Source organism: Vicugna pacos, chromosome 4, assembly GCF_048564905.1.
Source record: "Vicugna pacos chromosome 4, VicPac4, whole genome shotgun sequence".
Lineage (NCBI taxonomy): Eukaryota > Metazoa > Chordata > Mammalia > Artiodactyla > Camelidae > Vicugna > Vicugna pacos.
Genome location: NC_132990.1, coordinates 9,452,397 through 9,463,234, shown reverse-complemented (window position 1 = coordinate 9,463,234; position 10,838 = coordinate 9,452,397). Strand labels below are relative to the sequence as shown.

The window sequence follows — 10,838 nt, the reverse complement described above, 5'->3', positions numbered from 1 at the left end:
TTTTTTTCCTCAATTGTATCCAGTTGCTTTTTGGTTTGTTTTCTTTTTGATCTCTCTCTCTGTCTCTCCCCGACTTAGTTTCTCTCTGCTTTTCTCTTTCTACTTCAATTTCCCTCTCCCTCTTGCTCCAGTCCTTGGACTGGAGTCAGCTTTGCAAGTTGTCCAGACCTTTCCTCTCTTCCAAAATCTGCCAGCCACAGCCCAGCCCCAGGCCACCACAGGCTCTGCTGAGAGCAAGCCCTTTCTGGAAGCCAGAGTGCGGAAATTACCTCTGGGTGACACTCCCCGCCTCTCCATCTGGCCCCAGATAAGATAAGGGTGGGCATCGGCACTATAAACAGCTTTCCTGGCCCAGGCCCCAGCCAGCTCAGGCCACTGCAGTCCAAGATCAGCATGGCTGTCCGCCTGTGGGTAGTTACCCTGGCCTTGGCTGCCCTTTTCATTGTGGACAGGGGTGAGTGGGCAAAGCCTGGATTCTCTGTGGTTTGGTGTTGGTAGGTGAGCTTGGGGTCGGGGCAAGAGGCAGGGATCTGGAACACCCTGGGAGGCCTTGGTTTTTTGTATGTACCTTCTTTCTGCACCCTGGGCTAGGAGAAAAGATACCTGTTCAATGCTAGAGTTCAAACGCTAACTCTGGCCTAGAATTACAAAAGTCCCCTCCCCTCTGGGGGTCTCCAGCTATAAAGTAGGAGGAGGTTGTTGTAGTTCAAAGCTGCAGTGGGCAACTACTGGGCTAGAGATCGGGGAGGCAGAAGGGAGCAGGCCTGTCTGCAGGAAGATAGGCAAGTCTGCTGGATGCAGGGTGGTAGGTGCCGGAGGAAGCCTGGTCTGGGTCCTCTGAGCTCCCATCTGCTCTGTCAGGCTGTGGTTGTGGGCCTGAGGGTAGCCATGTGAACACATGGGAGCCCTCACCCTGGGCTGGACACATGCTGCTGGAGTGGGGCCTCCTCAGGGCCTGGGGCATTTCTGCAATCTCACACCTGCTGTGCATCAGGCATTGTTATGAGCCCTTAAAACGCAACAGTGATCAAAACAGAAAAAGAACTGCCCTGATGGATCTTAAATCCAATGGGGTAGGAAGGAGAGGAATTGACAATAAACAAAATAGGTGCAATGTATGTTAAACAGTATGTTAGAAGGTGTTGAAGGCTAAGGAAAAATATTGGGTAGGGTGATGGGGATTGGGAGGGTTGCAAAGTTAAATCAGGGGAGTTCTATCAGAGGTGGTTCAAGCAAAGCTTGAAGAAGGCAGGGAGTAAGCCATGTGGGTGTCTGGGAGAAGAGGGTTTCAGGCAGAGGGAATAGGCAGTACAAAGGCCCTGAGGTAGGAGCCTGTCTGGGGTGTTTGAGGTACAGCAAGGAAGCCAGTGGGGCTGAAAGGGAGTGAGGGGTGCCAACTGATAAGAGAAGATATGATACAGGCAACTGGGAACTATAATGGGTCAGGCCTTGAAGACCAATGTGAGAACTTGGCTTTTCCTCTAGTGAAATGGGAGTCACTGTAGGTTTGTGAACAGAGTTGTGTGTTAAAAGGATTGCTCTGGTTGCTGTGTTGAGAATAGACCTTGGACCAAGGCCAAGGGCAACCTTGGGAGTAAATGTAATTTTCCCCCACGTCATCCAGGAAGGAACTCTGACACCACAGGGTTCTGAACTCCTCCTTCCCCACATGCACTTTAGTGGTCAAATCCTGAACACTCGCTCTTGGTAGGGCGCTGCTACATGGGGGCAGAGACAAAGCAGCCCTAAGGCACGCAGGTCCATAGGGAGGCAGGAGTGACCCAGTGAGTGGGATAGCACATGGTGGTGGAAGAGAAGCTGCTATGGTCTGAATGTTTTTGGCCCCCAAAATTCATGTGTTGGAATCCCAAACCTCAAGGTGATGGTATTGGGAAGTGGAAATTTTGGGAGGTGATTAGCCCATAAGGTCAGAGCCCTCGTGAATGGGACTGGTGCCCTTATAAAAGAGGCCCCAGAGTGCTCCCCCACCCCTCCCACCTGGCGAGGACACAGTGAGCAGGCACCAGCTACAAACCAAGAAGGGGGTTCTTTCCAGACACCAAATTTGCCAACGCCATGATCTTGGACTTCCACTCTCCAGAACCATGAGAAACAAATATTTGTTGATTACAAGCCACCCAGTTTATGCTGATTCAGTTACAGCAGCTGGACTGAAATGGAAGCCCAAGTCCAGGCTTGCTCCGGAAACCCTGAGGACATTAGGGAAGGCTTTGTGGGAGGTTGTCTGTAAGCCTGGCTTTCAAGGGCGTGTGAGTTAATAGGAGAAGGGGAGTAAGGACATTTCAGGCAGAGGGACCAGCACAGGTCAACACAGAGCCTGTTCTGGAAGAGTGAGCAGAGAGGAATAGTTGGGGTGTGGGGGCATGGAGAGGTGTCCTAGGAAGAGCCCAGGGGGAAGTTTGGGATCAGCTCATGAGGGACCCTAAATATAAGATGAAGGGGCTTAGTGTTCATGACAGGGAGCCATGGAAGGGCTTTACATTTTTTAATGCTTTTGTCCGTCCTCCACCCCCAACAGTTACATCCCACAAAATGCGCAAATCTTATCATTCAATGAATCTTACTCAATGAGTTTTGATGACCTGTATAACCCAGACCCCTATCAAGATACAGAACATTTCCATCACTCCAGAAATTTCCCTCATGCTGGTCAGTCCCTGCCCCCACCCCACCCCCAGAGGCAACCACAGCTCTGACTTTTTCCTGCCATAGATTACTTTTCACGCTCTAGAATGTCACATAGATGAAACACGGTATGCATTCTTTTGTGTCTGAATTCTTTGGTTCAGTGTGGTTTTGAAATTCAGCCATGTTGCTGCATGTTTGCTCATTTTTATTGCTGAGTTGTATCCTGTTGTACGTGTGTATCACTGTATACCCATTTGTCTGTTGAAGGACATTTGGGTAATTTCCAGTTTGGGTAATTGTGACATGGGACGGTTTTGAGCAGGGTGGTGACAAAGCTAGATTTGCAAGTTGACACTTAAACAGGACACCAGAAGTCAATCCTTTTCCCCTCTACCTTGGCAATCTCTTGTAATAACATCTCCAGGAGAAGCTAAAACCACAGAGCCTTGCACACCTTCGGGGGTGGAGAACTCTCCACTTCTGGAGACAGCCTCCTTCATTAAGGTGTAGCTCCCACTGAGAGAAAATTCTGGAGCCCACACCTACCTCTTTGTAGCCTCCTTGTGCAGATGGGCTCTGCCCTGTGAGGTGGAGAAGAGCTCATCTCTCCTTTGGCCCCAGAACAGCCCTTGAGAGACTTCAGGGAGCAGCCTGCCCTTCTCCGATTTACACAGACACCTTTCCTGACACCTGTGGCTCCCGTTCCCTCATCCACCCATCATGCTCACCATTCCCATCACACTTTGCTCATGTTCTATAGGCAGTTCATCCAGACCTCGAGAGGCCATGGGGCACAACTGTGTGTGGGATGAGCAGGCTGTGGACTGAATGTGTGCAAATCCCAGCTCTGCCGGTGTGCTGCTTTACCTCTGAGCCTCTTTCATAGGTCGGTCACCTTACCTGGGAAACAGACTCTGGGATCTGTAGGCAGTTTACCAGGGAGTGCTCATGGGGCAACACCTGTGAGGGGTGAGGGGAACTGTGATGCAGTGGAGCGGGGATGGCCCTTTAGCATTGTTCTGAAGAGAGACAAGGAGTTCAGATCGATGTACCCACATCAACCTGACATCGGATATGGGCTGTTCCCGCGTAGGGAATGTGACCTTGGGCAAAGCAGCCCTGTTTTCTGAGGGCAATTCCTAGGAAGGGACGCAATGTAAGCAGCTAAAACTCCTGACAGCTGAGGAAATGAGTGCCTCAGTCCTGCAGGTGGGATCTGGGGAGTGGACCACTCATCCACTACTGCCTCCTCTCCTCCCTGTTACATAGGGTCAGGGAGACGTGACGAGTAGTCAAGATCATGTGTTGTCAATGCCTGGGATACACAGTAGCTTTATTACTATATTACTACTACTACTACTACTACTACTATTATTATTATTATTATTACTATTATTAAATATAACAATCCCAGTGGGATCTGATTAATAAGGAACAGCCTGGATTTTCATCTTCCAAACTCGAGGCTTTCTGTCTCGGTTCTTGTAATACAAGGTCGCTTGAGTGCACTGCTTTCCCTTGAGAAATCCCAGACTGGGTAGTGGCTGGGGCAAGTCCCTGAAGAAGCAGTCCTCAGAACCCCTGGACCCAGAGCCTAGAGCCGAAATCATCTAATACTTTCTTCTTTGCCTTTCAGAAGGACCAGTGTCGGCAGAAAAGCCCGTTTTCTCAAGACTGGTAAGGGGGCTATTGCAATTCTAGCCCCAAGGCTGCTGTTCGGCCTTCCCGCTACAGAGGGGACCCCCTCATCTGTGGTGTGAAACCAGGGTTTTTCTTCTTTACATTCCTGCTCATATATCATCGGTGCTTCCACGGCAGCCAGGGTAGCCTCCTGAGCCTGCATGCTCCCCAGGTTAGCCCTTCCAAGCAGGCCCAGCCCCTTCGCCAAAGTTTGCACCGCTAATCAATGCAGAACTCAGGTCTCTGGGGCCTGGGACCATCACTGCTGCACGGCACTGCCTCCCTCTCCTAGGCCCTACCCCAGGCCCTGATCGCAGTCCTGGCCCACTTCTTTCCCTGACCACAGGGCTGCCTGAAACCCTTTCAGACTGAGCCTCAATTAAGTCTCATTTCTCCAGCCTTCTCACACCAGGGGCCTGATAGGTCACGCGGGCCAGGGTGAGTTCTGCAGCCCCCAGAGAGGAGGGGCCTCCCGGGAATGATGGGTGGTTCTGTCTCCCTGGGCCCTCAATAGGACCAGCGGCAGAGCTTCTAGCTGGACCCTGGAAGGAGCGTATGAGCCCACAGACACAGGCACACACCTAGAGGCCCGCATACTCGGGCTCAGCAGATATGGTACACACTTATGTACACACCCACGGCCACAGCCACACACACGGTCATGTACACGTACACAAACATGCCAAGGGGCCTTGGTTGGTTTCATGCTCTTTGGACCCACACTGGGGCCTTCTTGAATCTGGCTCCTCCCTGGAGCCCCCCCGGCTCTAAGCAGAATCCCTAGATCCCTCTTCTCTGCCTCGGAATCCCTGAGTGCCCTCCCTCCATCCCTCTCTTCCTCTCTTCCACAGCCACTCTGTGAGCACATGGCAGAGCCTCCTAAATGTCCCCTGACATACAACCCAGTCTGCGGCACTGACGGGGTCACGTATGACAATGAATGCAAGCTCTGCGTGCTCCGGATGTAAGTCCACCCCCACCTTCCCCTCGGCCTGCTCGGGTGGGCTCCATCTATGGTGCACACGAGTCTGAAAGGAGCAGGACTTGACCTGCCTCTTCTTTCCTTCACACTTGGGCTGGGAAGAGAGCTCCAACGTTTCCCCATAACAGAATGAGTACAAGTATAATTCAAAAGAAGGCATATGATTCCAAAAAAAGAAAGCCCGCTGGTGGGTGGCTGGGGGTTGGGGCAGAAACCCTGGGTTCTTTTCCTTGCTCTGCCCCCGACTGACTAGGTAATTTGTTCATTTATTCCTCCAGCCAGCAATTACTGTTTGAACACCAACTATGTGCTGGGCACTGGGGATACAATAGGGCAGAATAAGCTAGGCAGCATTACTGGCCTCCTGGGGCAAACCGTCAGCCTACGGGGAAGCCAAGCTGAAGGTCAGCCAACTGCAGCACAGATGCCAAAGGCTCAGGTCAGGGAACACATGGCACCGTGGGTGCCAGGCAAAGGGCAAGGGCAGGGAAGGCTTCCCAGAGGAGGTGACACCTCAGCTCAGCCCTGAGGAATAAGTAGAAATTAGCTTGGCAGAGGGGAGAGTATAACTCAGCAGTGGGGTACATGCTTAGTATGCATGAGGTCCTGGGTTCAATCCCTGATATCTCCATTAAAAACGCATGTGCGCACGCATGCACGCACACTCACACACACACACACACACACACAAGCAAAAACTGTAAAGAAAAGAAATTAGCTAGGGAAAAGGGAAGCTAATTCCAAGAGAAATAAGTTTGGAAAGATAGAGAAAGTGAAAATTTTTTTATTTGAGGAAATGTAAGAAATTGGATATGCTAGAGCATCAAGTTTAAAGGATAACAGGGGGAAGTAAGAGATGAGTCTAGAGTGAGCAGGGCCAGGACATGACCCTGGTACCTCAGCTCTTCTATTTGATTTCATTTCTTCCTTAATAAGACCTTGAGCTGACCAGAGCTAAGTAAGATCATGGAAGAGAAGAAAGTCTTTGGAAGCTGCAACACCCTCGACAGAGAGGCAGGAGAGCAGCAAGACACTGCCCTAATGTAGAAAAAGATCATGATTGGGCGTAGAATTGACAGGCTGTGAGACTGGATGTGGCTGGGGCAGGGCAGGGAGGAAGCAAGAGCAACATGCTGGTTTCTAACTTGTAGGCTTGAGTGGCTAGTGGTGCCATAAGGGGAGAGGAGCAGGGGTGTGTAGCAGGGCTGTGGGGCAATGATGTTTGTGGATGGTCGAGCCTCCAGGACATCCCAGAGGGAGGGAAAAAGTAGAGTTCAAGACAGAGGTCCAGGCCGGAGACAGATTTGCAGCCATCAGCCCGCAGAGGTGGTTGGAAGCCCATGAAGCTGAAACCTCCCTGGGGGAGGGTGTACAGAGGGAAAAGCTATTGAAGGATGTGCCAGGGACCCCTGGGGCCTGCCCTGCACTGTACACTGGGTGGGTGGGCAGAAGTCAGCAGGGCATCTGAATGGACTGGGCTGGGGTTCCTGGAGGGTATGTGACAGTTCCTGAGGAGGTGGCCTCGTCTTTGTCTGCTGTGATCCTAGAAACACCAAACAGGACATCCAGATCGTGAAGGATGGCCAATGCTGACCACACAGGAGCTCCTTAAGCCATGAAGCTTCAGGCTGGAGAATGGTGGTGGGCGTGGAGATGATATGACATGAAATAAAAGACCCAGCCCAACCCCGCCAAGTGGGTCAGTGTCTTTGGGGACCCAGGGGAGGTGGCTGGGATGGGAGGGGAGGGTTTTGCCCTGTCCTCCTTACTCTGAATCTGATGTACTCTCCATCTCTGCATCTCAACCCTGCCACACATTCCCCTAGAGGTCCCACACGTCTCTGCCTTCTTGAAGGGGTCAGGGCTCTGAAAGGCCAGCCCCTGTCCCCAGGACTCTGCCCAGCACTCCTGTCTCACCCTCCTGGCTGATACTCAGGCAGTGTACATGGTGCACATGAACTGCTTATTAAAATATTGAACTAGGACCGTAACTGTTGAAAACAGGTGCTCTCCCAAGCCCTTGAGTGTCCCCCTGCACCCTGGCCACCCACAGCAGGTTGACTTCCAGACCCTGCTCTGCTCTTTTGGTCAATATCCACTCCGACTGCTTGTTAAATATGTCGATATTAGACATAACCTCAGGCATACACAGCATACACGCACTCACACAGTGGCTGACAGGAACACACAACATCCAGAAATCCTACCATAGACAGAGATCTCAGCCCATGTCAAATACCCACTCTTGGCCAAATTTTATAGGAGGAGCCTCTTGATAGTGGTGACGAGGGGAAAGTGTGTGGAGAGGGGCCTGGCCAGGTAGTAGCAGTTTCACATGGACTCAGATTGCTGCTCTAGGGAAGGCAGATAGAGCAGGAAATGCTCTGTGGGAAAACACACACTGGGAAGGAAGTGGAGTCAGGAAAGATAGGAACCAGCATTCCCTGGACCAGTGAAACGGAAACTTGGGCAGGAATTGTTGCTGATAGATCTGCAGGTGGCAGAGACTGAGAGGTCGTCCACAGACCCTTCTACTGCTATTGATAATAGAAACTTGTTTCAGGATATAGGATTAAGTTTGGCTGTGAGAGACTGAAAAGCCAAAATAACAGTGGCTTAAACAGATAGAAGTTAATTTCTCTCACACACAGACCTATGTAGTATACTAACTTCATGCTCCTTTTATATTGTTACTCTGTCATCCTCATCAGTTTCCACCTCAGTGTCCAAGATAGTTGCTCCAACTCCAGCCATCATATCTATATCCAACCCACAGAAAGTGGCTAAGAAGGGCACTCTACTGCCTCTGAAGATACTTCCCATAAGATGTATGCACTCTGTTTACATCCCATTGGCTAAAATATAGTCTCTTGGCCATGCTACATTTGTAAAAGGAGACTGGGAAATAATTTATACCTGGTTGGTTATGTGCCAAGCTGAAAATTAGGAGTTCACTTAGTGTAGAAAGAGAGTGGATATTGGTGACATCTAAGTCTCTGCCCCAAGTGGGAAGTCCCTTTTACACCCAAGTGGCAGAGCTCAGCCAAGCTCCTCCTCAGCGACCCAACACTCCTACGATGAGGAATCACAAAGGTTCAGTTTGAACAATGTGCCAGACACCACACAGAAATACCCAGTTCCCCACTTTAGAGATGTGGAAACTGGCCACTGTCTCTTGGAACCACCCTGAAACCTAAGTGTGGGCCCCAAAAGGCCTATTTATGCTATGTGACCCTGCCACCCTGGACATTGCTACCGAAAGATTCGTCTCCAGATTTTCTAAATTGGAAACAAGGAAACGGAGGCAGTTCCTCTCTGGTAGTGAAGCCTTAAGATGTGCCAAGTGGGGACAGTGGGCAGTCATGTTTCTCACTTTGTGGAAGAGGCAGGACCGATTGAATGATGCTGGCAAGCAGAGAGATATGGGGAGTGATTCCAGGCAGCATTTGTGTTCCTGAATCCCAGCTGCCCTTGAACTTTGCAAAGTTACATGAGATAACTTGACATCCTACCAATACATTTTCTATTTTGACAATCTCTTTGGAATAAGTTTTTGGTATTTTCAACTGAGAGTCCTGACTACCAGATGATGAATGGCTTCCCAGAGAGGGTAATCTTTAAGCTGTGCCTTGAGGGACAAGTAGAGATAATTCACTGAACAGACAGTGAGTGGGAGAATTCTTCCAGCTCTGCGAGGCTAAAGGATGTTTGTGGGATCAGAGCCGCATTTGTTCCCCTGCGACAGGACGGATCATGCCCTGGGGAAGTGGGCAACTAAGGAGTGCTCTTTCCCTGTTTCCAGGCGGCGATGCCCTGTGGATGTGCACATTACCACTCTGCTCATCTGCTGGGCAGCCCAGGCCTCAGGGGGCTTTTCTCCACCCTTAAATAAGACAATGGCTACTGATGTTATAAATTCCAGTGCTGACAGAGCTTCAGTGGTTGAGTGCAGCTGTCGAAATTTCACTATTGACGTGTGCAGTCAACATTCATTCATTCTTCAAATATTTATTAAGCACCAACTATAAACCAGACAATGTGCTTGAAATACACAAAGCTCCTTAACCCAAGGAACTTACAGTCTAACATTAAAGGCAAATATTAATCAAATAATGCCACAAATAAATCATAGACCATGGTAAATGCTCTTCATCTTAAAGAAAAGTTACAGCAAGCTATGAGAGGATATCACCTGGGGGCTTGATATGTTCTCAGACACTGGGCGAGGCTTCTCCAGGAGGAGACACTTCAGTTCTGAAGGATGAACAGGGGTTACTGAGGAAAGGGGTTGGGGCAGGGGAAGGATGCTGAGGAGCTGTCCAAGCAGAGGAACAGCGTGTGCAAAGACCCTGTAGCAGGAGAGGGCACAGAGCAACTGAGGATCTGAACCAGACCAGAGTGGCTGACAGCAGAGAGCAAACAGGAGGGTGGCCCCAGATGAGAAGGGAGGAGGGTAAGGACTTTGGCCTTTACCCCGAGAGAAATGGGAGCCGCTGAGGTTTTTAAGCAGGGGACTAACATGATAAGATGCGTACCTCATGATCACTCAGGCTGCTCTGTGGAGAATGGACTGGAGAGGGCCAGAGAGGAAGGGCGGAGACCATCATGAGAGATAAACAGAAGGAAAAGGAGGGAGGAGATGAGAGTGTGAGCAACCCCATGTTGGCTGGGAGGCAAAATGGTAGAGGTTTAGAATGTGGGCTCTGAATTAAACTGCCCAGTTTGTGTCCTGGCTTTGTCACTATGACCTTGAGCAAATTACCTAAGTTCATCTCTGAAACAGGGATAGGATCTGTCTACCTCCTAGACTGTGTGAGGACTAAATGACAAATACATCTAAAGAACTGAGAATGGTATCTGACACACAGGAACTTGCTGTGGCCCAAGGCCACCCAGCTACTACACAGAAACAGATAAATACTGAACTGCTCTCACTAAAGTCAGGGTGGGCTGGTGGGGCCCACAGCCTGTCACTCGTCCGCCCCTGCCACCAACCTGTCCTAGTCCCACCCCCGCAGCCCTAAATTCCTAGGACTTCACTGACTCCTTCTCTGCCAAATAAGGTTGGCCTCAGAGTGGCCTGCTGGGAGTCTCTCCTGGGCACTGTCCAAAAAAAATGGCATTACAGCAGCTGACCCGTTTAAGAGTTCTAGCATGCATGGCCACTTGTGACATTACTAAACAGAACCAGACTAGAACTTCAGAAGGCTTTTGCTTCTCTACACTTCAACTACCAAAAAGAAAAAAAAAAGTTGAAACACCCTTTCTGCTTGCTGATGTGTCTATAAACTGGTAGGTTTTTTTGATTTGTTTTTAAATAACAATGAAGGGAAAAAAGGACACAAAACAGAAACGGCCTTGAAGGAAATACAGATCTCAGAAGGGCACGGTTAACAGAAATGCCTTTGAAGGAACTCCTGAGGAGTCTGTGGTTGCCCTCACCACCTTCCTGCTCTACCCACTCTGTCTCCCTTCTCTCCCCCTCCTAAGCCACGGTTCTGACCTGGTTTCAAGCAGAGACTTAGTC

General features: G+C 50.1%; 1 protein-coding gene across 1 annotated transcript; it reads left to right on the top strand.

Annotated features, from left to right (window-relative positions):
- The first annotated feature begins 381 nt into the window (after positions 1-381).
- Positions 382-6,957, top strand: SPINK4 (serine peptidase inhibitor Kazal type 4). The gene is made up of 4 exons (XM_006216824.4): positions 382-454; positions 4,286-4,326; positions 5,181-5,293; positions 6,859-6,957. The coding sequence occupies exons 1-4, from the start codon at positions 394-396 to the stop codon at positions 6,902-6,904; spliced, it is 261 nt and encodes an 86-aa protein (XP_006216886.1). The 5' UTR covers positions 382-393; the 3' UTR covers positions 6,905-6,957.
- The last annotated feature ends 3,881 nt before the right edge of the window (positions 6,958-10,838 follow it).